Source organism: Cornus florida, unplaced genomic scaffold (genome assembly GCF_030987335.1).
Source record: "Cornus florida cultivar Cherokee Brave unplaced genomic scaffold, ASM3098733v1 CherokeeBrave_3.0.0_Hap2_Chr09, whole genome shotgun sequence".
Lineage (NCBI taxonomy): Eukaryota > Viridiplantae > Streptophyta > Magnoliopsida > Cornales > Cornaceae > Cornus > Cornus florida.
In genome coordinates this window covers 82,888,862-82,916,666 of record NW_026775579.1, presented here as the reverse complement: position 1 = coordinate 82,916,666, position 27,805 = coordinate 82,888,862, and the positions used below count along the sequence as shown (strand labels likewise).

General features: G+C 34.3%; 2 protein-coding genes across 3 annotated transcripts; both read right to left on the bottom strand.

Moving 5' to 3' along the window:
* Positions 1-10,166: 10,166 nt before the first annotated feature.
* Positions 10,167-16,756, bottom strand: LOC132274688 (uncharacterized). Of its 2 annotated transcripts, XM_059776017.1 has the most exons (6): positions 16,653-16,743; positions 15,466-15,539; positions 14,468-14,553; positions 13,592-13,636; positions 10,916-11,013; positions 10,167-10,611 (listed from the first exon to the last, which is right to left on the bottom strand). In XM_059776017.1, the coding sequence occupies exons 3-6, from the start codon at positions 14,519-14,521 to the stop codon at positions 10,533-10,535; spliced, it is 276 nt and encodes a 91-aa protein (XP_059632000.1). In that variant the 5' UTR covers positions 14,522-14,553; positions 15,466-15,539; positions 16,653-16,743; the 3' UTR covers positions 10,167-10,532. The 2 variants fall into 2 exon arrangements, with proteins under 2 accessions (XP_059632000.1, XP_059632001.1); XM_059776018.1 differs by lacking the exon at positions 15,466-15,539 and having other exon boundaries at positions 16,653-16,756.
* Positions 16,757-18,931: 2,175 nt separating this feature from the next.
* LOC132274687 (polygalacturonase At1g48100) lies at positions 18,932-22,160 on the bottom strand. The gene is made up of 6 exons (XM_059776016.1): positions 21,191-22,160; positions 20,896-21,063; positions 20,633-20,677; positions 20,335-20,542; positions 20,173-20,254; positions 18,932-19,693 (listed from the first exon to the last, which is right to left on the bottom strand). The coding sequence occupies exons 1-6, from the start codon at positions 21,590-21,592 to the stop codon at positions 19,192-19,194; spliced, it is 1,407 nt and encodes a 468-aa protein (XP_059631999.1). The 5' UTR covers positions 21,593-22,160; the 3' UTR covers positions 18,932-19,191.
* Positions 22,161-27,805: the final 5,645 nt, after the last annotated feature.

Below are 27,805 nucleotides of genomic sequence, written 5' to 3'. Positions count from 1 at the left end.
AAAGGGGTACCGATGTTATTCTCCAGAAAAAAGAAAATTTCTCGCTTCCATGGATGTCACCTTTTTTGAGAACCAGTCATTTTTTTCAAAAACTGATCTTCAGGGGGAGCAGCATATTTCGGAAGATCAATTTTGGGATATTTCTCTACCTAACTCAACCCTATCTCAACCAGATCAACCTCCACCTTCTCCTCCTAATCCTACTATGCCATTAACATGTGAAAATTCTCAGATAGGGGGAGAACTTCAGCAACCGAATGAACAAGAGTTACGGGTTTACACTCGACGAAACAATCATTGAGTAATAGAGCAACCACCACCTCAGCATCGCCCAGAATCCGAACCTCAGACAGTGACTCAAAATTCTGATTCAGGTAATCTCCCCTTCGAGTCTACTTCTATGCTTAATAATGAATTTGATTTAGATTTGCCAATTGCCCTTAGAAAAGGAATTCGATCATGCACCCTTCATCCTATCTCTAGATTGGTTTCGTATAAAAAATTATCACCATCCTATAGAGCTTTTACCACTAATCTTTCCAGTATCGAAATTCCAAATTCTATACCGCAGACTTTATTTATTCCAAAGTGGAGAGAAGCTATTAAAGAAGAAATGAGGGCTCTTGAAAAAAATGGCACGTGGGAATTGGTAAACTTGCCTACAGGAAAGAAAACAGTGGGATGTAAATGGGTCTTCACTGTGAAGTACAAATCTGATGGCTCTATTGAGAGATATAAAGCTAGACTTGTAGCGAAGGGATTTACTTAGACATATGGAGTGGACTACCAGGAGACTTTTGCACCGGTGGCAAAACTGAACACCATCCGAGTCCTTTTATCTTTCGCAGCAAATTTAGATTGGCCTCTACAACAACTAGATGTGAAGAATGCCTTTCTTAATAGAGATCTTGGCGAGGAGGTATACATGGACAGACCACCAGGATTTGAAAACAGGAGCGAATCTGGGAAAGTATGCAGATTGAGGAAATCCCTGGGTTGAAATAGTCACCACGTGCTTGGTTTGAAAAATTCACTAAAGCAATTCGCAGCCATGGATACAGTTAAACTCAAGCAGATCATACTTTATTCTATAAACAATCTCGTGAAGGGAAAGTCACAATATTAATTGTTTATGTTGATGATATAATCCTCACAGGTAATGATCTTGAAGAAATGGAACTATTGAAGAAGACTCTGGCTAATGAATTCGAGATTAAAGATCTTAGTTTCTTAAAATATTTTTTGGGCATGGAAGTTGCAAGAACCAGCAAAGGAATCTCAGTCTCACAGCGAAAATACACTCTGGATTTACTAAAGGAGACAGGTATGCTTGGCTGTAAACCTGCTGACACTCCGATGGATCCTAATCAAAAGCTAGGACTGACAGAAGGTGGAACTCCTGTGGATAAAGGCATGTATCAGCGATTGGTTGGAAAGCTGATCTATTTGTCTCACACACGTCCAGACATAGCCTTTGCAGTTAGTGCAGTTAGTCAATTCATGCATTCTCCTGGAAAGGATCACTTAGAAGCCGTGTACAGAATCCTCAAGTACCTCAAAAGAACTCCTGGTAAAGGCCTATTTTTTGGAAAACATGAAGAGAAGAAAATTGAGGCATACACAGATGTTGATTGGGCAGGTTCAATTACAGATAGAAGGTCCACTATTGGTTACTGTACGTTTGTTTGGGGAAACCTAGCAACTTGGCGAAGTAAAAAACAAGCAGTTGTTGATAAAAACAGTGCAGAGGCTGGATTTAGAACTATGGCTCAAGGTATTTATGAATTATTGTGGTTAATGTTATTATTACAAGAATTAAAAATTGAAACAAATCTACCTATGAAGCTGTACTGTGATAATAAGGCTGCGATCAGTATAGCTGATAACCCTGTTCATCACGATCGAACAAAGCATGTGGAAGTAGATCGTCATTTTATCAAAGAGAAAATTGAAGAAGGAACAATCTGTATGACATTTGTTCCTACAAGTAGCCAAACTGCTGATATCTTGACAAAGGGCCTACCGAGATTGAATTTCGAAAAATTAGGAGCCAAGCTGGGCATGATCAACATCTATGCTCCAGCTTGAGGGGGAGTGTTGAGAATTCTTTTTTTTTTCTCAATACGTAGTGGAGACATGGATTTATCCATGAATAGCTGGCACTCTAATCTTAGGGTTTAAATGCTGGCTGATTGTTTTTCCTATTTAATGTTGATTTGATTCTTTGTGTGTTGACTTTCCTAGTTTAATTCCTATTTATTTGTTGCTTGTTTTATTCCATCAATTTAGGAAATTGAGTAGCTAGTCTTTAGCCTCCAAATTTTCCTATTTATGTATTGTTTATGTACAATTTCTAAATATGCAATAAGAGAATTTTTTCTTCTCTTTTTCTCGGAGTATTCACCTATCATCTTTACGACATTTTCACATATGTTTTGGCCAATGAAATTCTTGACCAATTAAATATGCTAGCTCACTGACAATTTTATTAGTGGTGCCTTATAGTAGAGTTAGTAGACATACACATATATTATTTGCATAAGGGTAAAAGATATTGAAAAATAGATTTGTATTCTCTGTGTTTTTTTTTTTTTTTTTTTTTTCATAGTCATTAAAAAAAGGTAAACCCAAGGCACGAGGTTCAAACCATTGCTGGGTCTGGAGAGGACAGCTGTACGCAGCCTTACCTTCGCATCCGGCTAGATTGCTTCCTTTTTTCCGTAGTAATTAAATTAAAAAAGTTCGAGCAACCATATTTGGAGAAATTGAATAGTAAATAATTATATCAATCAATAAATTTAGTGTCTCCCTCGATTATTTGTTGCTTGAGTGTGGACTGTGGTATGAAATAAAGTGTAAGGTAAACTAGTAAACCAGAATCAAGAATTTGTAAAACTTTTGTTTTGTTTTTTTCAAAAAGAACAAAGAAAAGAAAAGCAAAAGTGCAAAAATGAATAATGATAATAACCCTAATCACATTGTTGACATCTCCAGGAAGCAATGCTGTAAGAAGGGACAACATGTTTTTTTTGGCGATTTCTTTCAAAATTGTAGCTGAAAAAAGAAAAATCACAATAAAATACTTCAAAACAATAATACTCCACAGGAGATGAATGATTGAAATCGATATTAGAATTAGGGCACTGAGAAACGTAAAAGTGTTACCGAAAATCCAACACACCAATATTAAGTTAAAGAAATGAACAAACACATGTATAAACATTTGTGTATATATAACTATAGCTATGTCTACCATATTTGGAAGGAGAGAAACAATAGAATATTCAGAAATACATCATTACCTCTTATCCAAACAACGAATGCAGCGATCAGATTGAAGCTTTTCTCTGTCAAGAAACGTGAATGCCCTTTTGCAGAAGAAATAACAACAGATTGGAACCTTCCCTCTATCATTTTATGAACTCACCCACTCAAATCCATTCTTCCATTTCACAACCACCCAACAGATAAATCCTCCACCACCAACACCCCCCCCCCCCCCCCCAACACCACAATCACCCCCAACTATACCTCTGTAGTTTTGATACTCTTTGATTTGTTGATTCATCCCACCCGAGGATGTGTTCGGTGTAGGGATGGCAAATTCCCTATCCACGCCGGGGCCCCGCCCCGCCCGTTTATAACGGGGATGGGGATGGGGCCAAGTTATGAATTCCCGCCGAGGCCGGCAATGGGGTAAACCTGCCCCGCCCCGATTAAGTGTGAAGTTACTAATATACCCTTATATATAATAATTTATTACTAAATTAGATTTATTATATATATAAAAATAAGAAAAAATATGTTTTTTTTTAATAAAAAAAATTATGAGGCAGGGGCAGGGGCAGGGGCGGGGTGGGGATGGGGATAAGGTGGCAGGGGCGGGGGCGGGGGCGGGGGCGGGGGCGGGTATGGGGATTCTGGCAAAATTTTAAGTAGGGATGGGGGCGTGGATGGGGAATGAAAAATGCAGCGAGGATGGGGATAGGGAATGGAATCCCCGCCCCACCCCGCCCTGTTGCCATCCCTAGTTCGGAGTTAGTTACATACCTGTATGTAAATGATGTGTCATCTTGGGCCAGGCTTGGATGGTTTGAATTAGTTTTGATTGGGTTGCCCATTTACTTCCATGTGGGTTGAGGGGGATGCCCCTCGTTTTTTCTGTAAATATATATATATTTTTATCTTAACTATAGAAAAAAAAACTATATATGTTTGTTAAAGCACTGATGAATACATTACCAGGACAATCAAAATAATAATAATAATAATACCATGAAGAACCTGGTATAGTGGAATAGAAAACTATTATATTAGTTAGGGTAAAATACAAAAACACCCCTGAATTATTGGGGTTTTGTAAAAAATATTCCTGAAGTTTAAGAATTCCCTGAACTATGATTTTGTTGCAATTTGCCCCAGATCACTAGAAAAAACAAAAGACCATTTAACCCTTACCATAAAAGGACGTAGTTTTAAAGTTTACCCTTTTAAGTTACGGGCTAGTAAAATTTGAGCAACCAATGAAAGTGTGACAACACACTGAATAAAATAAGATTAAATTACAAAAGAACCCTTAATGTAAAAATTATCAAAATAAAATGAATTACACAAACGGTATATATATATATATATATATATATATATATATATATATATATATATATTGTTGCCCAAGTAATGACCCTAGGGGGAGGGTGAATAGGGTCATTGGCAAACTGTGGAATTTTTTCGATTTAGCTTCTCTAAGCTCATTTTCTTTATCTCTAAACTTTAGAACCTAATATAATTCATTGTGATGAATGCTTTTCTAATGAGTTGTAGTGTAGATATCACCAAGTACTTGAAATGTAATCCAATGAGATTACTACACATAAGTAGACTGCTGCAAATGACCAATTCATTTTGTACATTGAGTCATGCTAATTAGTCATGCATCTAAGTGTGATTATTATTGATTCAAATAAATGAATTACTTTAAGCTTCAATGCATTCAATTCAACTAACCATTTAGAATTAGCATTTGCATAATATTGATGTGATTAATATTCAAGGTGCAAATAACATAAAACACATGGTCATGTAGTTTATTACAAATTTATCAAACACTTGGCGTGTATATAAACTCTAAAGATGAAGGATGTGTTGAATATGCATTTTGTCAAACACTTGGTATGCAACATCATTTTAGCTATATATGAATCAAATATAGGACATATAGTCTAAAGCTAAAATCAATCACTCAGTCAACTTAATCCAAGCATTCATCCCATCCTCCTCATATACAAATTAACATGTCTATCTCATAGCATTCATAAATAAAGCATTAAGATTATGAAATGAAAATGCTAGGGAAATAAAGAGAGTAAGAGTTAGAGAAATTGCAAACCAAAAGACACGCGATGTAAATGGTTCGGCACAACCTTGGCCTACGTCCATTCCTTGAGAAAATCTCTCAAGGATTCCACTATGGCTCCTCTTTACGGGTGGAGTGCAAACCTTTACACATTCTTGCTTGCGGGTGAAGAACCGACCTTGTAATGAAGCCATCTCGCTTCTCCTTCTTTTGACAGCTAAGAAGGAACCATTGCTCACTCTTGTGGGTGGAGAGCTCTACCAAATCCTTTCATTAGAGAGACACCTTCTTTCTTTTATGGGTTGAGAAAGAGAACCCTTACAACAGCTTAAACAAGCTTTCCCTTGCCAAGAGCACCTCTTGGTCTTCTTCTCTCAAGAATGGATATATAATGAAGCTTGCATTGAATGTCTCTCAAATAGACAAATATACAAATCAAAGCTCTCATACTTAAAGTTACAATTGAAATAATCAAATGAAAGCTCAACTCTAAGTTTGCAAGATGAATCACATGAATGATATGCAATGTATTTCAATGGTGGTTCCTTGTGTGGACAACTAGAGCAAAAGCTCCACAAGGAGAGGGAGGAACTAGAGCAAAAGCTTTATAGAAGTTCCTTTTAAAAGCCTCAACTCGAAACCAGAAAACCCCAACTCTATTTATAGAGTTTCTAATGCATCTGATATCAATAGAGCTGTTGGGCACACGGTTCGAGAGGAAATAGCCGTTCAGATTCAAATCCGCGCTGGTTCGATCGATCGAATTGAAACACCATTGTGTTTCGGTCGTCCGAAATGGTTCAAGATTGGCTGTCACTCTTTATTTCGGTAGACTGAAATGAAACACCATTGTGTTTCGGTCGACCGAAATACCTTCCTTATTTATTCCAAACCATTCTGTGAGAATCGGTCGTCCGATTCATATTGCCTCTTAGTTTCGATCGTCCGAAACACCTAATAGTGTTCTTTCATTAACTTATTTCGGTAGACCGAAGTGAGTTGGTCTTTCATTTTGGTAGGCCAAAATGCAACTGCAGCTTCAGGAAATATTCTAAGTTAACAGATGAAACAGTCTATGCACAGGACATCTGCACATACCTTATTTCTATTGAAAACATTAAAGTAAATGTCTTTACTTTAATTTATATGTCCATTTACTTTAAGTTTACAATGTAAATAAGGAAGTACCCCCCATTTGGATTTAATAAAAAATACTAAAAAATTGAAATCCAACTAAATCAAAATGTAGCAATTCAATTTTAGTACAAATTTGGATTTCCGACAGTTTTGGTAAAAATGAATCCGTATGTAGACCAATGTAGACTTGGTCAAAATTTCTGATAAAATCAGTTTAGGCTAGTTGAAATATAAAGAGTTATTATAGGGAAAAATTATTTTGAAATAATCATTATTTCAAAATTTTATTTTTCACACTTAGCCAAAAACACAGTTTTTCATGTTGCGCATTTTGGGGTCCTAATGTCTGTTACCAACTCATGGTAATTAAGGCTTCTCATGCCTTAATTGTTGACCAATATGAATTATATGATTGATGTGCATGATCTTAACATTTCTAGTACAAGTGATGAGTTCTTTCAAAGCTTATGCAAGTTTGAACTAACTCACTCTTTAGCAATGACTCCATATGTCAATTGTATATGAATGAAGTGCATAGTCTATTGCTAATGGATATAGGAGCATATGAATGATGATATGATATGCATGGTCCTATAGAGATGAACTTTCAAATGAAGTTACTTAAAAAATAACTTTACAATTTAAGCTAGCACTCACCAAGCTATCTATCCCTTTCTTCAAGCTTTGTTCATGATCTTTTAGGCTTTAAGGTATTCTTGTTTTCTTCCTTTCTTTAAGTTACTTTCTTAATCATTGATGTCCAAGTTATCTTTGGATGGAATTTACATTTGGTTCCTTGCAACTTCATGTCTTCTTTGTTTCCTTTGTTATCCATAGATGTGATCTTGAGTAATGGAATTCTTGGTATGGTCTTTATGATCTTCATTGAGGTTCTTTTTTAAATGTGAATCATCTACAACACTCAATGTGAACATTAGTTCATAAACACCATTAATGGTTTGTTATCATCAAAACACCTAGATTGTCTTTAGATGAAATCCTTAAGTCAACATATATATATTCACTACACCATATACATGGTGGATGATAGGTGGTGTTTGGGTGTATCCCATTTGGGTTTGGGTGTTTGTGTCTGGTCACAAAAAGGGGTATTATAGTCATTTCATTCTCATAAGGGTATTATAGTCTTTAATATTAAGTTGTATATTTTTTTCCGGTAAGATTCAACTGGCACATTGCCGGATGGGGTGATCTGCAACAAAAATAGATAGTTCAGGGTTTTTTTTTATTTATAATTTTTGTAGTTTATGGAATTTATTGCTTATTGACCAATAGTTTAGGGATTTTTTTTGCATTTTACCCCATTAGTTATGAAAAATAGGAAATAAAATGAAATATAAATGTTTAAATGACGTTGCATCCGTCTCACTAGTGATTTTATAAGGACGGTGGCACAGAAACGACCTCGCTTCCTTTTTAGAGGTGATTTCTTTTTTCTTTTTTTTTTCTTTTTATGATAAAAGAAAAGCTGGTGGGTTTTGGCCTACATCAGTCCAAATAGTTTTAGTATAAATTCGTACTTTATCCGATTCCTACAGGGAGCATCGTCTTGGTATGGATTCGTGAAGGCAAAACACCATACACCTCATTCATAAAGAAAAAAAATTCAAAGTTTTCACATGCTCACAACAATGAAATTAGATGTATAGCTATGTTAGATTGAGGTTATAATTTATAATAATGAGTCAGTAAAATGTAAAATTATCGGGGTTATAGCCAAGATGTTTATGAATGATTATAAATTGACAATTTTGGTCACTGGTCAAGCACCATTGATTAAATGCATAACCCGAACAAATATAACTTAATTCATTTGAATTTCTCTGAAGAATTTCGTCTACATCATCGGAAGTGAAGCTCTGCTCAGAGTAAGATCTTAATTCTCTTTGATTTCAATCGATAGCTATTTTATAAGCTAAGATGTAGAGGAACTTTGGATGTAGAATTTGATCCATCCGGTCAGATATCAGCTCAGGATTGATCTGATATCTGTCTCGTTTTTCAAAATTTTGGCAGGAAGTTTGGAATTGGAGAAACAGTGAATGTTAGCAGCAACCCTCAAGAGTAGTTGGTTAAGTTCACATATTTCATGATGAATTTGAAAACTAACTATAGTTTACTTTGCAGAGAAAGTCGGTGGTCTGCATCACAACTGGAAGCCAAGCACTAAATGAGCTCTTAGGCGCTTTTTGTTTACAATTTTGCAAAGGTGGAATTGAAACTATGGCAATTACAGAAGCTTTCGGGGAATTCAGGTGACAACCATAATATCCTCCTATTTTCATGTTCAAATATTTCTAAATGAATAAAGCACATTTTGTGATTTTACTTATAAATGAATTTTACTTATAAATGAATTTTCTAAATGAATTTGAAAACTAACTATAGTTTACTTTGCAGAGAAAGTCGGTGCTCTGCATCACAACTGGAAGCCAGGCACTAAATGAGCTCTTAGGCGCTTTTTGTTTACAATTTTGCAAAGGTGGAATTGAAACTATGGCAATTACAGAAGCTTTCGGGGAATTCAGGTGACAACCATAATATCCTCCTATTTTCATGTTCAAATATTTCTTCATCAATTCTTTTTATCTCTCCTCTCTCTCTCAATCTAGTGGTCAAATTTCTCTTTTATAATGAACTCCAATAGATTAATACTTGTCTTGTATACACATATCCAAAGTATTCTAGAGAAATGACCCAAAATTCATGTAAAAGAGTTTTGATTGGCATCTAGAATTTTGATTCACCCACCCTTCTCTTCTTGGCATTGGCATCTAGAATTTTGATTCACCCACTCTTCTCTTCTTGGTATCTAAAATTTTGATTCATAAATAATTCAAGAAAAAATCTTTCTGGTCCCAGATAAAAAAATATGCAAAAGAGTTTTTTTTATTTATTTTACGTTAAGTAAATATGTACAAGAGTTGTCATTACAAGACACATTAATCTCTTACCTAAAAAAATATATATTTAGAAAAAAAAAAACTGACAGAGAAGAGAAACGGGTGAATCTTCTCAAAGTTTTTTTTTTATTTTCATGGATACAAAATGTGAAGGACAGAAACAATAGTTGTAGCTTCTTTTTTTTTTTTTTTTTTTTTTTTTTTCCTTCCTTTTTTTGGTTTTGTGTGTCTGTATTGGCACAACATGAAGAAATTTTAATTTTTTTTTTTTCATCTTTCAATGTTGCAAAATCAAAAGGAGAGAGACAAGACCAAAATCGATTGAGATAAGATTCAATAGAGAAGAAAAACTGGGATTTAGAGGAAATCGATTGACATAAGATTCAATAGAGAAGAAAAACTGAGAATTAGAAGAAGCCGAGGAGAGAGAAACGAAGAGGTAGTTGCATTTGATGCGTTTATTAGAAAATAATCTAACATGGCCACATTAAATTCGACTTCTCATTACTGTCATTTTCCATAGCTATATTAGATCGAGGGTATAATTTATAATACGGAGTCAGTAAAATGTAAAATTGTCGTGGTTATAGCCAAATGTTTATGAATGATTGTAAATTGACAATTTTGGTCACCGGTCAATCACCATTTATTAAATGCATAACCCAAACAGACAAAGTTTCATTATCTCTGCAACAAGAGCTTTCCTATTCTTGGTGGTTATGAGAGGATTTAAACCAATCGCCAATCAATAAAAGAACAAAAATGCATTCGGATTTTCTTCTGTATTGGTAGCATGCGTGTTCATTGAAATCAGCTGTGAGTAGAATCACAGGAGGCAAAAGTAAAGGAGAAACAATCACATTGATGCAGTAAACTAATTTTAGCAGATTTTCCTACATGGTAATGCCATGCCTTCCATAAACCATTTTAGGTTTTCTCCCTGTTAAGATATGAATTCTCCAATGCTTAGGGAGCAGCTTCAACAAAACCATCATTCAAATCTCACAAACCATTATAGTCTAACGTCGAGTCTCTAGCTTTATTAATTACTCAAGCAGACAAAATTCAACTACTACGGCCAGCGGAATCTTAGTTGCACGCCATTTAGGCAATCATCAAGAGTTCTTGGTGAATTTACGTCCAGACATCTTCTCGGACTCATATAATATGTGATTTATGAGTCCCCTTGCCGCACTGCAAATCCAGAGAATACACACGTTAGAAATTTAGACTATTTTTTAAAAAATAGGTGCATAACAACATGACTTCCATCTTTGACCAATATTGCCAAACAAAGAAAAATGACCCAAGGATGGAAGACGAAAAGGACATACATTATACACATTATAGTCTGATCCGAGGAGGAAGAGGAGACAAGTGAAATGTATTCTGGAGATATATATAGTATGGACATTTAAAACCATTACCACTGATCTGCTCCCCCAACCTCCCCATAATAAACAAACACTTCCTTCATTTAAGGGGAAATGAAACTCACTCATCCTTCAACTTCTGAATCTTCTCTGGGTCTGTCTCATACTTGTTTCTTTTGAACTGCTGCCTCACCATATCAACAACGAGCTCTGTATTATGTTGCTGCAGATGTAGTTATAAGAATAGAGTTTATTTTTCTTATTCCTAGAATGATCAAAGACATTAATGTAATAAGTGTAAAGTACAATTTTAAAAGGTGAATTGAAACGGTAACAACACCAAAACACTAAATAAGATTCTCTAATATACAAACCAAAAATCACTAGGCCAATATAGTTTTTTTTTTTTTTTTTTGATAAGTTACTAGGCCAATATAGTTTTACCCACACATATATATTATATCCACAGACGAGAAAACAATTCGATCAGAGGTGGAAGGCATGGCAATTAGCAAAAGGTGAACACCTATTTTATTTCACATTAATAAATTGTGGGAACAACAAATCCAGGGATCAGGCCATGTTTGTTCCATTATAAAATTGAAGCACATATGCGACTGGAAACAACTCGGCCAGCTATTTTCCTCAAGTCTAATCATAAGTTAAAGGTATCATAAGGTACACATTCTTTATTAAAGGAGAACAAGAAAGGAAAAGAAAATAAACACTGCGCAATTTGCATTATTAGAATGTTACAGCAGAACCTTGGCAACGCCATGACAGTTAAAGACCTATTAGTTTCAGATTGCAAATTCAATAGATTAAGTTAGATTTGTTACTATAATTTGGGGTGGGCTGTTGACTGGAATGGCGAAATGACACTGGAAAATGGAATTGATCAGCGAGGAATAATTGAAAAAGGAGAGGGTGACCTGAATTCAAAGACAATGGATCAAGGATTCAATGGTGATGCTTGAAATATCCAGGTTTGTATTTGGACAGTGACAGGATGCTGGCAACAATATCCTAAAAGAGCACAACAGTGGCCTGAACAGGATCAACATCTTAAGCAATGATCAGTCGCCAGCAACAAAGATGACGACAATTCATGAAACATCTCACTAACTTGTCCCTCCGTCAAATTTCATGGATTGGGGAGGGGAGTAGACAGATTTGTCTTAGACTAGATGATAGAAATTGCATCATATTAAGTTTTGAAGGGCATTGACAAAGAACCCAAAAAAGGAAGAAGTCGGTTTAAGGTAGGAAGGATAGCTTTGCAACACACACATGTATAAGAAGGTTTTACAAAGAAGTGAGGATGTGAGGAGGAGAAGAGTTCAAACTTAGGTGTGTGCATAAGCCTATTTATATCTACATGCATTAACACACATGCATTCATCAATACACATATGTCGAGTCCTTGGTGTGTCTTTGTCTATGCACACAGGTGAGTATTATCATTCATAAGTTACAAATATTATAGAGTTAGAATTTTTAATATGCTTGTCATAAGTAATGTTTGCCATAAATTATATAATTTTTATACATTTATTGCCATGCTGCTGTCGTACTTCTTTTTTGTCCATTAGCATGCCCTCTATTAATGTCCGGGCCTCATAGGCCTTACCAAAACTGTGCTCCATTGCACTTAACCCAGCCCAAACTGAATCATGTTCATCAATTTCTGCATGAACCCACACCAACTACCCCGTTCAAGGGAGAGGTTGGTTGGATAGTTATGCATGCATATAAGAACAAAAAAATCGGCAATTAAAAAGGACGAAGATTACTAGAAATCACTATAAAATGCCTCGTAGTGATATTTCCTGGCATTTTACAGAAATCATTTTTAGCTTCTCATCTTGAAAGATATAATTCCATTATCTTGAACTCATTCCTGAACTCCTTTAGCAAGAGGATAGTTGGAGAGGAAATAATGATTGATTGTTGATGGCAATCAGGGATTGTATTCGGAACCGGTGCTTTCTAAAAGAGTTCAGCACCATGTTCATTGCTCTTCTTCTAAAGTCCCTTGGAGCCAATCAATTGCTTGAAGTGCTCTAAGTTTTCAATAAGCCCTTTTTTCCCCATGCTCCAGCCCGTAACGCACATTAAAAGGACAATTGAAATATAAAATTTAACACTTTTATCTCACCTTAACCAACTAACACAAAAGAACTCTCCTCAACTTGATGAAATTTCACATTTCTTGCGGAGAGAGAGAGAGATCTTTGTATGTGTTTTTGTATGCGCCATTAGAGTAAGTGGATTGTGGGCTGTAATAATTGAATTATACAAATGTGACATGATTGTGAAACTGTAATGTGTAAGGAAGTAAATATAAATAACTTCTACGAAACTAATATATGGGATGCTGCTAATGTTATACCAATGATTGTCATTCCAAATAAAAGATAAAAGATTACAATACTCTTTGCAGCACAAATATGAATGTTAGAAGTGCGATAATACAAATTTAAAATAAAAAATTTATGGAAGTATATGCATGAATTTAAGAAAGATTAAAAAGAAAAAAAATCTAAATAGTATGATTTTGAAGCATACTTTCTTAAAAGCTTTAAAAGCATATTCCTTTCCATCTTGATAATCGATATTAAACACTTGAATATATAAAAGGTGAGCATTGTTGTTCTATTAATTCTCACCATTTCATGTTGAGATACACTCAAAAGTCCTCAAGAATTTTTACAAAAACAAGTTCAGAATTCTACTAGACTATTTATACAAAACGAAATATAGAGAGACTGATAGGAATTATAGAGATAAGAATTGCATACCCGATGGCCAATAAATTTAGCTCTTCGGAGGCATTCACGGTAAAGCTGGTGAATCAAATAAATAAATAAGGCGTCATGACTTGGAAAACACTCAGTTGCACTCATTAAAGTCTGAATACCAAATACAGACTAGGATTAAGGGAATACACACACAGACAAATAAACTGAGGCTATGTTTGGCTACTCAGAATTGAAGCCTTGGAATTGGAGAAAATTTTAGTTCAATTTTCTGTAACTTTGAACTGAACTTTTTTCCAATTCCATCAATTCTATGCCTGAGTTGATTTTCTACTTCATATTAATAACTTAAGAACTCTAATAATTGATTTTTTTTTTTTTTTTTTTTTTTTTTTTGGAAGAACCATCCATGGTGGATAATTAGTGATTCTAGTACTTAATAAATAATCATTTTTAAAGAAACTGTTATATTATAAAATATTAGAATGAATATATATAATAAACACACACATATAACAATAATATATCATATAAAATGGAATTTAATAATATTTTCACATATGTTTTGGCCAATGAAATTCTTGACCAATTAAATTCTAGCTCACCAACCATTGAGTTAAAATTTGATTTAAAGAATATTAGGATTTTCTTGTGATGCCTTAAGGTAGAGTTGTAAAATGGATTTTTATTCTTCTTTTATTACCCATACTTATTAAATAAATAATCGATATAATTGGAGAAATTGAATAGTTAATAATTATATCAATCAATAAATCGTGTCTCCTTCGATTATTTGTCACTAGAGAGTCGATCGCAGTATGATAAAATGTAAGGTGAATTAGTAAACCAGAAAAGAGAATTTGTAAAAAAAAAAAATTCAAAAAAGAAAAACTGCACAAATGAATAAATGATACTAACCCTAATCACATTGTTGGCAAGTTCAGGAGGCAATGCTGTTTGGAGGGACGGCATGCTTTTTGAGTCGATTTCTTTCAAAGCTGTAGCTGAAAAAGAAAATTCACAATAAACCTGTAATGACCTGAAATAGGGGCTATGAAAAATGATGGTTCGGAAATCCTCAAACCACAACAATAACAATGTATCATGTAACAATCAACCCCAAAATTCATATAACAGACCCTCCATTCATGGTTAGAAGTGCAGAATTACTATCCAAACACAAAACAAGCAGTCCACAAGTGCAGCCTCCTATTGGAAAGAATTCTGCGCAGCAGTTGATTAACAATTCGTGGAAAATTCAATTTTAAGCAAAATGGGGCAAACTAAAATTCTTTGGAAACTAGACTCAAAATACAACAAGGCTAAGCCACTCATGGAAGCTGAATGTTTCTCAATTAAATCATATTTTAGAAGCAAAACAGATTATCCAGAATGAGCTGAAAATAAACCTTTTGATAAACTTCATTCATTTGAAAAATATAGGGATCTGATAAAATCCAAGGATTTGGTTTTAGAAAGAAGACTTGAAGGGATAAAAATATTGAAGGTTTGATAATTTTCAGATTTCAAAATGTTCATCTAATAAATTATCCAAAATCTGATTCCCAGTAGCGATAAAAGTCGGACAGTAGGCACTGTCAGATTTATAAAAACAATTATCCATCCAAGGAGTATGAAATTTTCCAGAGGGACTCTAGACACAGAGGAGAATCTGTGGTAAAAAATTGAAAGCATTTGGAGAACCACAGCCCCCAGGTAAAATTAATGAATCTCAGCACAATAAAAAACACTCATGTTTGTTCCAAGTCCCAAAATCAGGCTACAACTCATATAAAACCTAAACAAAAGTCCATAAAATGTCCACAAATGATATAATTAGAACATGTTTAGATCAAACTCTAAAAATTACATCAGAATTCTCAAAATTTAGTTTATACAAACATTTAACCAAACACCTTATATACAAGAACATAAATGTCTCCACTAAGTGAAATTCAGCAACGCCAATTCTCCAATTTGATCATGGCACCTGAAAAATGGTAGGGTGAGACAAAGTCCCAGTAGGAAATACACTAACAAATGTGGCTAAGGGATCTCAGCACAGAAACAGCCATGAAGAGCATGCTATGAAAATTTGAGGAAATTATATCCATAACAAATACACATACATGAACCAAAACTTTTTTAAACAGATCAATTGCAAGGAACTCGGCAAAGATGCTTAGAATCAAGAAGGTTTTTCGACGAATCAAGAAGGTTTTTCGACGAATAGAAGCACATACTAACAATAACAGCATTTCCATGGCCACAAGGGTTGAAATAAGGAGCCAAATAACACGAAGCAACAAGTCTTAGAGCAAACCTACCTTAACTGAGCACAAGAGAGAAACGGTGATGAAATATGGTGGCCATGAAAGTATATAATGTATAATCCAGCCCTCTTTGCCTTCCTCTTTTTCCTTCCTTATTTTCCCTTTTTTCTGTTGCGTTCTCTCCTTTCTCAATCTCAGCCCTCTTTCCCTATACTCTCTCTGTGTGTAATTAAATGTAAGCTAATGATAGAAGAAATATTTTGGGCAAAACGTGTCCTTGTGGGTAGCATTAAGAGGAAATTAGATATGGTTTGTGATAGTGCATGGGTGTGAATATGTGCTCCCAAGTGAGGCCTTGTGTACAAGTGTGTCAAGAAGGTACCTAAGGAGCTCCCATCTATAATACTCTTAATTTAACTTTGGTAATTTCCAAACCCTCAATAGCAAATAATTTGATTTCACAGTTGCCTCTCCAAAATGAGCTATAACAACTCCCAATAATACAAGCATATTCTCCAATAATTAAAATCCAACCATTTATAAACAACTCAAGATTACGACTTGATCTAAAATTTTCGGGATATCACAAAACCATTTTCAGATTCAGAGAATTCTATTGATACTCCAAAACAATAGTACTCCATCGGAGAAGATTGATTGGAAGTGATAGTAGAATTAGGGCACTGACAAACGTAAATGTGTTACCGAGAATCCAACATACCAATATTAGATTAAAGTAACGAACAAACACACAGATTAAAGTAATAAACAAACACGCAGATGTGTGTGTATAATATATAGGTTGAAGAAGTGATGAGCTGAATACATACCAGGATGGAGTCTTTTTTTTTTCAGTCTCACCAAAGCAGAAGATAAATGTTTGAAGGCTGCGACTTGGAAGGCATTATTTGCACCTGCGTCTCTCTCACCGAGTGGTATTACAAGGACGGTGTCATGCCAACGACGTCGTTTTCATCGAATGGTGAAGTAAAAAAGAAAACCAAAGAAAACAAAAGAAAAAGGTGAAATCCTTACCCTGTGTTTTACATTGTTGCGTTAGTTTTGCATTGCAAATGAACGGAGTTCGTGAACAGTTTGGACTCGGCTCGTTAAAAACTCGGTTCAGACTTGTTCATTAAATAAATGAACTGAGTTCGAATTTAATTTTTAAGTTCGTTAAGTAAACGAGTCGATCTCGAACAATACTGGGTTCGACTCGTGTAGGCTCGTGAATATGAGATTGTGTATGCTCGTTTATGTTCATAAATATGAACTCGTGTAAACTCGTTTGTAAGCTCGTTATAGGGCTCGTTTACATTTATTTTTATTTTTAATGAAATTCTTTAATTTTTGAAAGTGTAATATAAATATATAATGATTTACTAAGCAAGCTTAAATAAATTTTGACAATAAATTCAATTTATTTTCTTAAAAGAGCTGAGTCCGAGCTTTTTAACACCATGAGGAGTCCGAGCTTAGTTTTTTGAGCTCGTCATAAGCCCAAGCTGAACTATAAACAAACGAGCCCGAGCCTGAACCCGAGCAACACAAGGCTCGACTTGGCTCGGTTCATTTGCAGCTAGTCTAGGGCTTTCTAGACAATTACTGTCTTTATTCCTCTGATGGGCTATTTTAGGCTGGACTTTAAGGTTTATATTTGTAAGTTGCATCCGGAGGGAAAGTCCGCTTTTGTGTTGGGCTAATTTGGCCCAGCTTTACCTTCCGAAAAACAAAAAAACAAGAACAAGTACAAGTATTATTAACATAACAAAAATGTGTTCGCGTCACTAATATGTTTTCTCGTGGTAATTGTGACCCATCGGAAGAATTGATGGCTGCATCTTTTGATGCACGGCTAAGGCATAAGAATTAGGCATCGTGCTTCATAAATAGTATAAATGTAGAATTATTGTGATACGTCTTTAGTTTTAAAAATAAAATCTGGAAAGTTCATGAATAATGTGGAATAATAGGGCCTTGGACATATATCTTATTATTATTATTATTATTAATATCTATTTGATACTCACACACTCTTCAAAATTAGTTATCTAGAGACTTGAACATGAGATTTGATACTTAATAAGACACTAAGACCCAAGTTCTCTCACCCACTAGGCCAACACTGTGGAGGAATTATTAAATAAATCAGCTCACCAGAAAAAGAAAAAAACAATTCTACGGTCAATTTTAGCTCAGCCAAGAAATAATAATAATAAATTATTACTAATATTAGCCCACCCAAAAAATATTAGCCCAATCCATTAACAATGCTTGGATCCATATTTACTTTGTGATATTATATTTTACTATGTCAATATCATCCTAAAAGGATATGGGAATTGTGTTTCATACCATGTATGGTTTAATTAACCAAATTATTTATTGCATTTCAATAATTTTTTTATGAAATAATTTATTTTAACAATTAAGGACATCTTTTGCACAACAGTAAAGTTGCTAAATTAGGACTTAAAAGTCACGAATTTGAACTAAAGAATAACTTCTCCACATGCGAAGGTAAAATTACGCATATCTAACCTTTTATTGAACTCGAAATGACTGGAAATAAATTTGTCTTTATTTTAACAATCTCATTGTCAGAATAAAACAGTCATGGTAATTTACTTAAATTACTTCAAATAATAGAAAACTAATTCCGTTGTCACTTTGTTTGCAACTTTGTAGCTATAAATTAAATTTCCGAAAGAAAAAACAACAACTTTTTTGTAGCTATAAACTCAAATTTGCCAAACATCATCTCCCTTCTCATTTGCATATGGGAAATGAACAAGGCAGTGATACCCAAACTATTTTCTGAGAAAAATAATGCAAAGAAAATCATTTTATCTTTTTTGGTGTTCCCTGAAAATTTTAGCAATCACTGAACCCATTATAACATTGGACAAATGTATCTAGTCAATTTTTAGGGTGGGTTTTAATGCAATGATAACACTATTGTGACGAAATTGATAACAGTCTGCCCTCTTCAAATCTAGTAACGACTAGAGTATCGTGCTGTAATAGATAGTAAAAATTTGTATTATTGAATCCAAAAAGATGCATATGAGAGGGATACATGCACTAAGATATAAAACTGCAACTGCAATTCTTTTAAAACTATATATAAATATACTGAATGTAAAGTCCCAATATATCACATAGCAGGGCAATAAATAGACCCCTTTTCTAATACATCCCCATCACACAATTAAGGGTAACAAACCCAAAAAGGGATGGAACCTAAGCAACAATCAAGACCCCATAACAAATGCTCTTGGGCTCTATACAGTAATTCTATATATATATATATATATATAGATTGATAGATAGATATAGTAGCTAAATGCACTAAAAGGACTCATTCAATCAACAACTATAAGTGGACATCTCTCCTATTGTCTCTGGCCATCCATCTTGTAAACAATCAATAGGAGGTATTGTCAAGGTCTCTTGAACCCCATATGCATTCCAACAAAATGGATCATCTACTAGCTCACCTTCAAATGGAAGCAGCTCAACTTCAGACATTGTTATGTTGGTGCAGGGCATGGTGTCACTGCAGGCGAAGTGTATCGGAGGGCTCCTGACGTCGTAGGTGCCTCTTATGTTCCGGTAAGAAACGTCGTTCAGGTAGACGGCTGAGGTCTGGTTCCGGCAGGCCTTGGTGAGGCAGTAGTATTGGTCAATGATTATGCAGTTCCTGACATTGTCAAATTGCAAGTTTTCGAATGAAATGCCGGTCACCGAGCCAGTCCCACCTTGCCATGTCTTGATCCTGACCCCATTGTCTGAATCCCTAATCACCACATTGCGGACCGATATGTTGGAAACACATGCTTGAGAGTTGTGCACCCCTAGGCTTCCAATGCTGCAGAAAACATAGAACCGTTATGGCAAGGAAAAGTTTGATTCAGAACAGAAATATCATTTGATTCGTCGATTCTCAAAAAAAGAAATAATCAAAGTTCTGTCGTTGAGTGACAAAATAGTACACCTACACGCTTTCATTGACGGTTCATTTTTACTAAGATAACAAAGAGCTAACTATCGAGACTTTAGACTATCAGGAGCTAAGTTATGCTTCTTAATCAGAATTAACTTTGTTGTGTGTTCTGTATCAAACAGTGTGGGCTAGCCATTGTTTTTTTAATATACTTCCAAGAAAGGAGGGTCTGGAAGGTGAACTTGGCCAGTTCGGTCGGATAAAAGAGAAAAGTGCATTACCCAGTATATATGTCAGATCTTTTCAGCCAAATCGACTAGATAAAAGAAAAAAAAGTGCATTACTCAGTGTATGTCACGAGATTCTAAAAAGAGAAATTTCGTACTCGAACAGAAAGTGGGTACCTGATCCCGTGACTAGGGCCACAAGTGACACCTTCTATGTCAACATCTGAGCAACCCGTTCCAATGGAAATGCAATCATCGCCTGCATGTTTTGAATTAGGGTTACATTATTGAGTATTGGCATATACTAGTAAACTGTAAGTGTTAAATTTGATTTTTTACCATTTCCTATCACTGAGTTGTATATCCCAACAGCCTTGGTGTTCTCAATGTGAATGCCATCCGTGTTGGGACTAAGCTTGGGCGAAGAAATGGACAACTTCTCTATCAGAACACCTTCACAGCCATCAAATTTCATATGGAACATGGGACTATTCTGGATGCATAACCCACTAACCATCAAATTCGAGCTCATGAAGAAGCGAATCAACTGAAAATTAAGCAACCAAATTTGTTAATACTAAACAAATTTTCATTAATTGGCTCAAACTTGAATTGGGTTGTGAATGGTTCTACTCACAGCAGGACTGTCACATGGTCCAGGCAACGTCGACCCATTGGGACCCTGAGAATTAAATTTTAATCAACTTTAGCAGCATTTCATTTTCCCGAAATTAAGTTCAGCCAAAAAAAAAAAAAAAAAAAAAAAGGAAGAAGAAGAAGAATTAAACATGATAGTGTTGAATGAATGTGGTTCAAATTGGATTAAAAGTGGATCTACACAAAACAATTTATATATACACATATGTATAATCTTGATTTTAGATACACAAAAATAGGTACCCGGTGAGGTTTGCAAGGGAGTTCCCACCACTTCTCTCCATTCCCTTCAATGGTTCCGGTTCCGGTGAAAGTCATGCCATCAAGCTTGTAAAACACAAGCCATTGCTTATTGCTGTCTTCTTTAGGCCAAGAATCCGGTCCATTAGGTGTCATTAGAACCCCATCCACCTTTTTTTCACAATCGAAACATGAACTTATAAGCAAATGATATGAGCAGTATTGAATTTCTATCCATTGTAAGATTGTAAATGAAAAGAAAAGGGAGGGAATTGACCAGACTTGGTCTAGTTCTTACTTGGAACACTAGTCCAGGCTTACATGGGCCTGAAAAGATGGTTGAAGTGATCATAAAGGTGTAGTCTGAGGGAGCTAAAAGGACACCATTTTCTACTGCACAAGCTGCTTTCCATGCTTCCCTGAAGGCTGCAGTGTCATCATTGGAGCCATCTCCCACTGCCCCGAAAGAGGTCACGTAGAAGATGCAGTCTGAGCTCGAATTCCCGGGGCCGGGATCGCTTGGATCGGAGGGGACAGAGGGAGGATAAGCAGGGGGTGGAGATGCAGGGAGTTGAAGACTAGGAGTACTTCTGTTCTTCTTTTTTTTGTGGAAATGTGTTCTTCCTTCAACATTGCTTGAATTTGGGGAGAGAAGTGTCACCACAATCCAAATGAGCAAAAACCCACGAGCGAGCTTCATTTACCCAGAATTTTCCCAAGGGTTTTTCTCTGGAAAATGACAGAAAATCCCACCTTCAAAGAAAGGAAATAGGCAGTCTTATTAGATACCTCAAATGTGTGAAATGGAGGGACTAATTTATACTGGAAAAATTTGCTCAAAAATGGAGTTCTCTCATTCAACAGGTTGACACATGTCAAGTTGTGGTTGATTCAAAAATCATTTTCTCTAGAAGAAATCCTTAAAACACAAGAGAGAGAGAGAGAGATTGGTTTTTTGTGGCAAGTATGTATGGCCTAAGGGATGTGTTGTTTTTTTAGTAGATTTCATACTGAGGATCTCTCACATTTCTCTGTTTCTGTGCGTGTATGTGTGTGTGTGTGTGTGTGTGTGTGTTTTCTCTCACATTTGTTTTGTTCCAGTGGTTTGTGGTCCATAGATCGATCTTCTGTTTGCAATACTTTTTTTTTATTCTCTCTTGGGTGTTTTATGTGTCTTGTGAGTTGTGACTAGTTTCTTGTATCAGGTGTTGGAAAGGTTACAAGTTATGCAGTTTTGATCTTGTGAGCTGCTTTGAGGCTCCAGTGTTCTTGAAATAGGTGTCAAAACCAGACCATAAAGGTTTCAGCTTTGCTTATACATTTAGGGCAAATAATACAGTTTAAGCCATATTTGTGTAATGTGGCACCTGGAATTTAATTGGCATATATATATAGGTGTGAGGGTGAACCTAAGACCCTAAATATAACAACGGTAATGTTGTTCCATTCCCAAAAACTACATGTATCAAACTCTGTAATAATAAAAGCTTTGTGTGTGTATATATATAATTAGGAGAGAGAGAGTGACTAATTCATAACACACACACACACATATATATATATTTATATATATAATGTTTTCAGTAAGTAGATTCCTTGTACTTGATTGCAAAAGAAATGTCAATTGTCAATTGTCAATTGGACTTCTCTTTGTTCTAATACAGGAAAAAGTGTTTTTTTTTTTTTTTTTTTTTAGTGATTTCCTTGTGAGTTGACATTTAACCAACATGTGAACCATTTTTGTACTTCATGAAATTATAAATGTTTAATTTATTTTATGATTTTTATCACCAATATTTTTGTAAGTACATTCTCCCAGAAGTTCCATGTGATTTTCTTGATTAATTTGAATTAAGTTTTCTATCTAGAACCTCAATGAAATTGATATCAACCGACTGAAAACAAAGCTGTTTTTTCTAAAAAATAAAAAATAAAAATAAAAATAAAAATAAAAATAAAAATAGAAATGGCAAATAATTATGAGAAAAACTTGTGATGGCGCCATACTTTGGCCCTAATAGCATAGCTAACTGGCACATATAATATGGTTCAACCTTTAATAATTTTCACATAACAAAAGTGTATTCCAAATTCAAAGAACATTCAACCAAATAAATTCTCCAATTATTTTCCACTATTTTTATTTATTTATTTTATCCGTGCCCTACTTTCTAGCTGGGATGCTTCGCACATTATCAGGTCACACTATGGTTCTGTTGAGACTTGAGATCAATCACATTCATCGATAATTCAGTGACATTATCAACATCATTTCATGTGATCGCCATAATGCACACATAGATATGTATGTGTGTGTGTGTCTATACATATATATATATATATAGACACACACACACATACATATATATATAGACACACACACACACATACATCTGTACACACACACACACACACACACAGAGAGCATTCTAGCCTTCTATAGCAGATTGGCAAATGTGAGTGATGGAGAAGGATTGAAAAAGAGCAGTACTGTTGATGTGGTTTGATACAAAAGCAAAGCAATCCAGTTCTCGTGACTCTTTATTGTTCTTTAGCTCCTTGTAGCTTTGGCCATATATACTAGTATGATGAATGCATGAATGAAGTTGTTGCACGGCAGCAGAATTAAACCATTCAGGGGTGGGACCCAATACCCTCTAGTCCCCTTAATTTAAAAATCACCATCATCACAAATTAAAAACAACCCATACATTCAAAACTAGCTACTTTCATTTCTCAACCGTACAAAATTTATTCACACTAATTATTTAATGACTTAAGAAAAACACTTTTAGTGTATTGACTCTGTGGACGAGTGTGTCGTGAGCAGATGTGGGACACTAACAAGCCACCACAATGGGTGATTTACGAATGCACAATCTTACATTGCCTGTAAAAAGAAAAGAAGGTGAAATGCTTATACGTAGGTGTGTCATTTTAATTGATATGAGACCTCTTGGAGTAAAGTCCAAGAACAAAACCTTGCGTGCTCAAATTTAAAAGCGGACAATATCTTATCATGCAGTGAAGTGAGTCATTGCATTTAGAATCAAAATTTTCAAGATATTATAATGAGACCCGTGTTAAGTCCATTTTAAGTGGAAAACTTTTAAATTAAAACTCGACTCACCTTTGCTTTAATTTGGCGTGAAACAACCAATGATCATGGACTCAGAGTCTCTCTTGGGGACGTTCGGGATTGACTGGTTCGTTATTGTACTCAATTTTGAGCTAGCTTCACAATGGAAGCTATATATTTATAAGTTTGGTGATTAAAATTGAACTCGGGAGTGACATATATATATAGGGGAGGGTTTTGTTACATAAAATTGGAATGTGTATGTATGTGTTTGTCTTAATCTGTCACGAGTATGGGTTTGTTTCACGGGGCTGTTTAGAGGCTCCAAATTGAGTTTGGGGGGGGGGTTTAGGGCTTAATCTTTTAATGCATGACGCAGAGAGTGATGTTTTAATGTCGTATACGTGTACATTAGTTTTTGTTTGGATTTGATTCACATGTATGATGAATCACACGCGCGCTCATATAATTGGTAGCTCTTATGTACTGGGGCCTGCCTGTTTTTGCCACGTGTCACTATAATGGCTACAATCCAAAGTTCCAAGTTCCAACACAACAACTTCACATGCCACAAACTGTTGATTTTGTTGAATTTTTAGATTAATACATCTCTCTCAATATACACACTCTCATGTGTATATATATATATATATATATATATAATATAGTATAGTTGTACCGACATCTCAATTGAAAACGACCTAATGCTAATACTCGCTATTTTTTTTTTTTTTTCCCTAAAAGTTTAAGTAGAAAAAAGACACACGCAAAACAAAGCACATGCCACAAGTAACACCAGTGAGAATTAACTTTCCTTATGACATATGCGATATTTTTTGGGTTTCCTTATGACATATGCGATATTTTTTGGGTCAAATTCTATCGTGTTTTTTTATTTTTCAAGAGGACTTGTATATTTCAGAATTTCTAAAAATGATGAATTGGACTCAAATTGAGTTTATTTGTGGTATTTATTGATTTTTAATGGTTAGATTTATATATATATATGATATAGTAGTTTTACATATATATATATATATGATATAGTAGTTTTACCGACATTTTTTAATTTGGTTTCATTAGTTTCTGGATTGAAATTGTGAAAACGACATAAAATTAATACTCACTAATTTTAATTGTGACATTTGTTTTGTTTTGTGTTTGTCATTTATAATCAAATTCTATTTGAATGTTTAAGTACTAAAATTGTGTGTTCTAATTTTTTATTTTTCTAGAGGACTGGTATATTTTAGAATTTTTAAAAATGACGAATTGGACTTAAATTGAGTTGATTTGTGGTATTTATTGATTTTTAATGATTATATATATATATATGAAACCAAATCAAAAAATGTATAAATATATATGATATAGATAGTTTTACCGACATTTTCTAATTTGGTTTCATTAGTTTCTCGATTGAAAATTTGAAAACGACGTAAAGTTAATACTCAGTAGTTTTGTCACAACTAGTGACATGTTTTTTGTTTTGTGTGTCTTTTTTAATCAAATTCTATTTGAATGTTTAAGTTCTAAAATTGTGTGTTCTAATTTTTTATTTTTCAAGAGGATTGGTACATTCTAGAATTTCTAAATGAATTGGACTCAAATTGAGTTGATTTGTGGTATTTATTGATTTTTAATGATTCGATTTATATATATATATATATATATATATATATATGATATAGATAGTTTTACCGACACTTTTTTATTTGGTTTCATTAGTTTTTGGATTGAAATTTTGAAAACTGACATAGAGTTGATAGTCACTAGTTTTACTTGTGACATGTGTTTTGTTTTGTTTTTTTTGTGTCTTTTTTAATCAAATTCTATTTGAATGTTTAAGTTCTAAAATTGTGTGTTTTAATTTTTTATTTTTCAAGAGGACTGGTATATTTTAGAATTTCTAAAAACGATGAATTGGACTCAAATTGAGTTGATTTGTGGTATTTATTGATTTTTAATGATTAGATTTATATATATATATGAAACCAAATCAGAAAAAGTTTATATATATATATATGATATAGATTGTTTTACCGATTTGGTTTCATTAGTTTCTCGAAATTTTGAAAACGACATAAAATTAATACTCACTAGTTTTACTTGTGACTTGTGTTTTGTTTTGTGTGGGTCTTTTTAAATCAAATTATATTTGAATGTTTAAGTTCTAAAATTGTGGGTTCTAATTTTTTATTTTTCAAGAGGACCGGTATATTTTAGAATTTCTAAAAATGATGAATTGGACTCAAATTGAGTTGATGGTATTTATTGATTTTTAATGATTATATATATATAGTTTTACCGACATTTTCTGATTTAGTTTCATTAGTTTCTCGATTGAAATTTTGAAAACGACATAAAATTAATACTCACTAGTTTTACTTATGACATGCGTTTTGTTTTGTGTGTGTCTTTTTTAATCAAATTCTATTTGAATGTTTAAGCTCTAAAATTCTATTTGAATATTTTGAAAATCAAGTGCAATGTTGATGCATCTTTTTCCCATTCAACCGGCCTTAAGGGAGGAGGAGCTATTTTCAGAAATTTGGAAGGCTTGGTTCTTCAGGTAGTAGTTTTTAAACAGTTTTCGACTTCATCTCCATTGATGGCTGAAGCATTTGCTTTTAGACTTGCTGTCATGTGAGCTCGGGTTTTTGATTTTCAGCACGTCTGGTTTGAATGTGATACTAAAAATCTTGTGGATGCCTTGCAAGTAGGTTCTTGATGCACTTCTATCATCACCCTATGTATCTATGATATTCGCACTAATCTGGACCTATTCTTGTGGGTTAAGGTGTCCCATGTGCGGCGGCAAGGTAATCGAGCAGCCCATGCCCTTGCATCACTCTCTTCTTCACGTTTATGTGCTGATTCTGTCATCTCTCATCTTTCGGCGGAGGTGCTTCAGTTGGTGGAGTTGGACTACTGTCCTTTTATCTGTTAATTTTTATTCTATTTGCCAGGAAAGGAAAAGAAGGGAGGAAAATATATATATATATATATATATATATATATATATATATATATATACCAAATGCATTAGGTTAGAAGGGTTCGTTTTCAATATATATATATATTAGAGTATACGTATATTATATGTATATGTATATTTGAGGTGGAGAGATGTGGAGGGGGCACGTGTCAGTTGGGTGATCACGGGTTGGTGTTTTGGTGTGTCACGGGTACGTAACAATGTGATTGATCGGTTTAATTAGATACGCAATGCATGGCTTTGGTGGTCCCACTAATTTGGTTGGTGGTATTAACGACTAACTACTAACTAACAGCACAAGAGACAAGTTAGGCCAACGCACAGAAACAGATTTCGGGTTTACAATCACTTCAAAAGGGTTAATTGGAGAGTCTTTGGATATCCGATTCTGTTAATCTCTCTTATCATTATTTTCTATAACCTATGCATATGTATATAATATTATATTATATAGTATTGTTGTCTTCTAGCATATGAACCCCTGTGCTATTAGATTTACAGAAACTAACAAAAGCGGATCGATTCTCTTCTTTATGAGGATTTATAATTAATTATCAATGTGAGGACAATGTTACGTTAGTGACATGAGTGGGGTTTTTTTTATTTTATTTTATTTGGAGTGTGTTCTCTCCTTTGTGATTTTTATGAAATGGCTTAAAATGCTAAATTTGAATACAAACGATTCTATGGTACTTTGCTTAGATTTCTGATCTCTAAAATAAAAAATTAGAAAGTCAGAGAGTTAAAATTTCCCAAAAAATAACATTAGTATAAATGATTAGAATATCCAATTATTTAAACAATAGAAATGGACCAAAGAAGATTATTTATTTTAT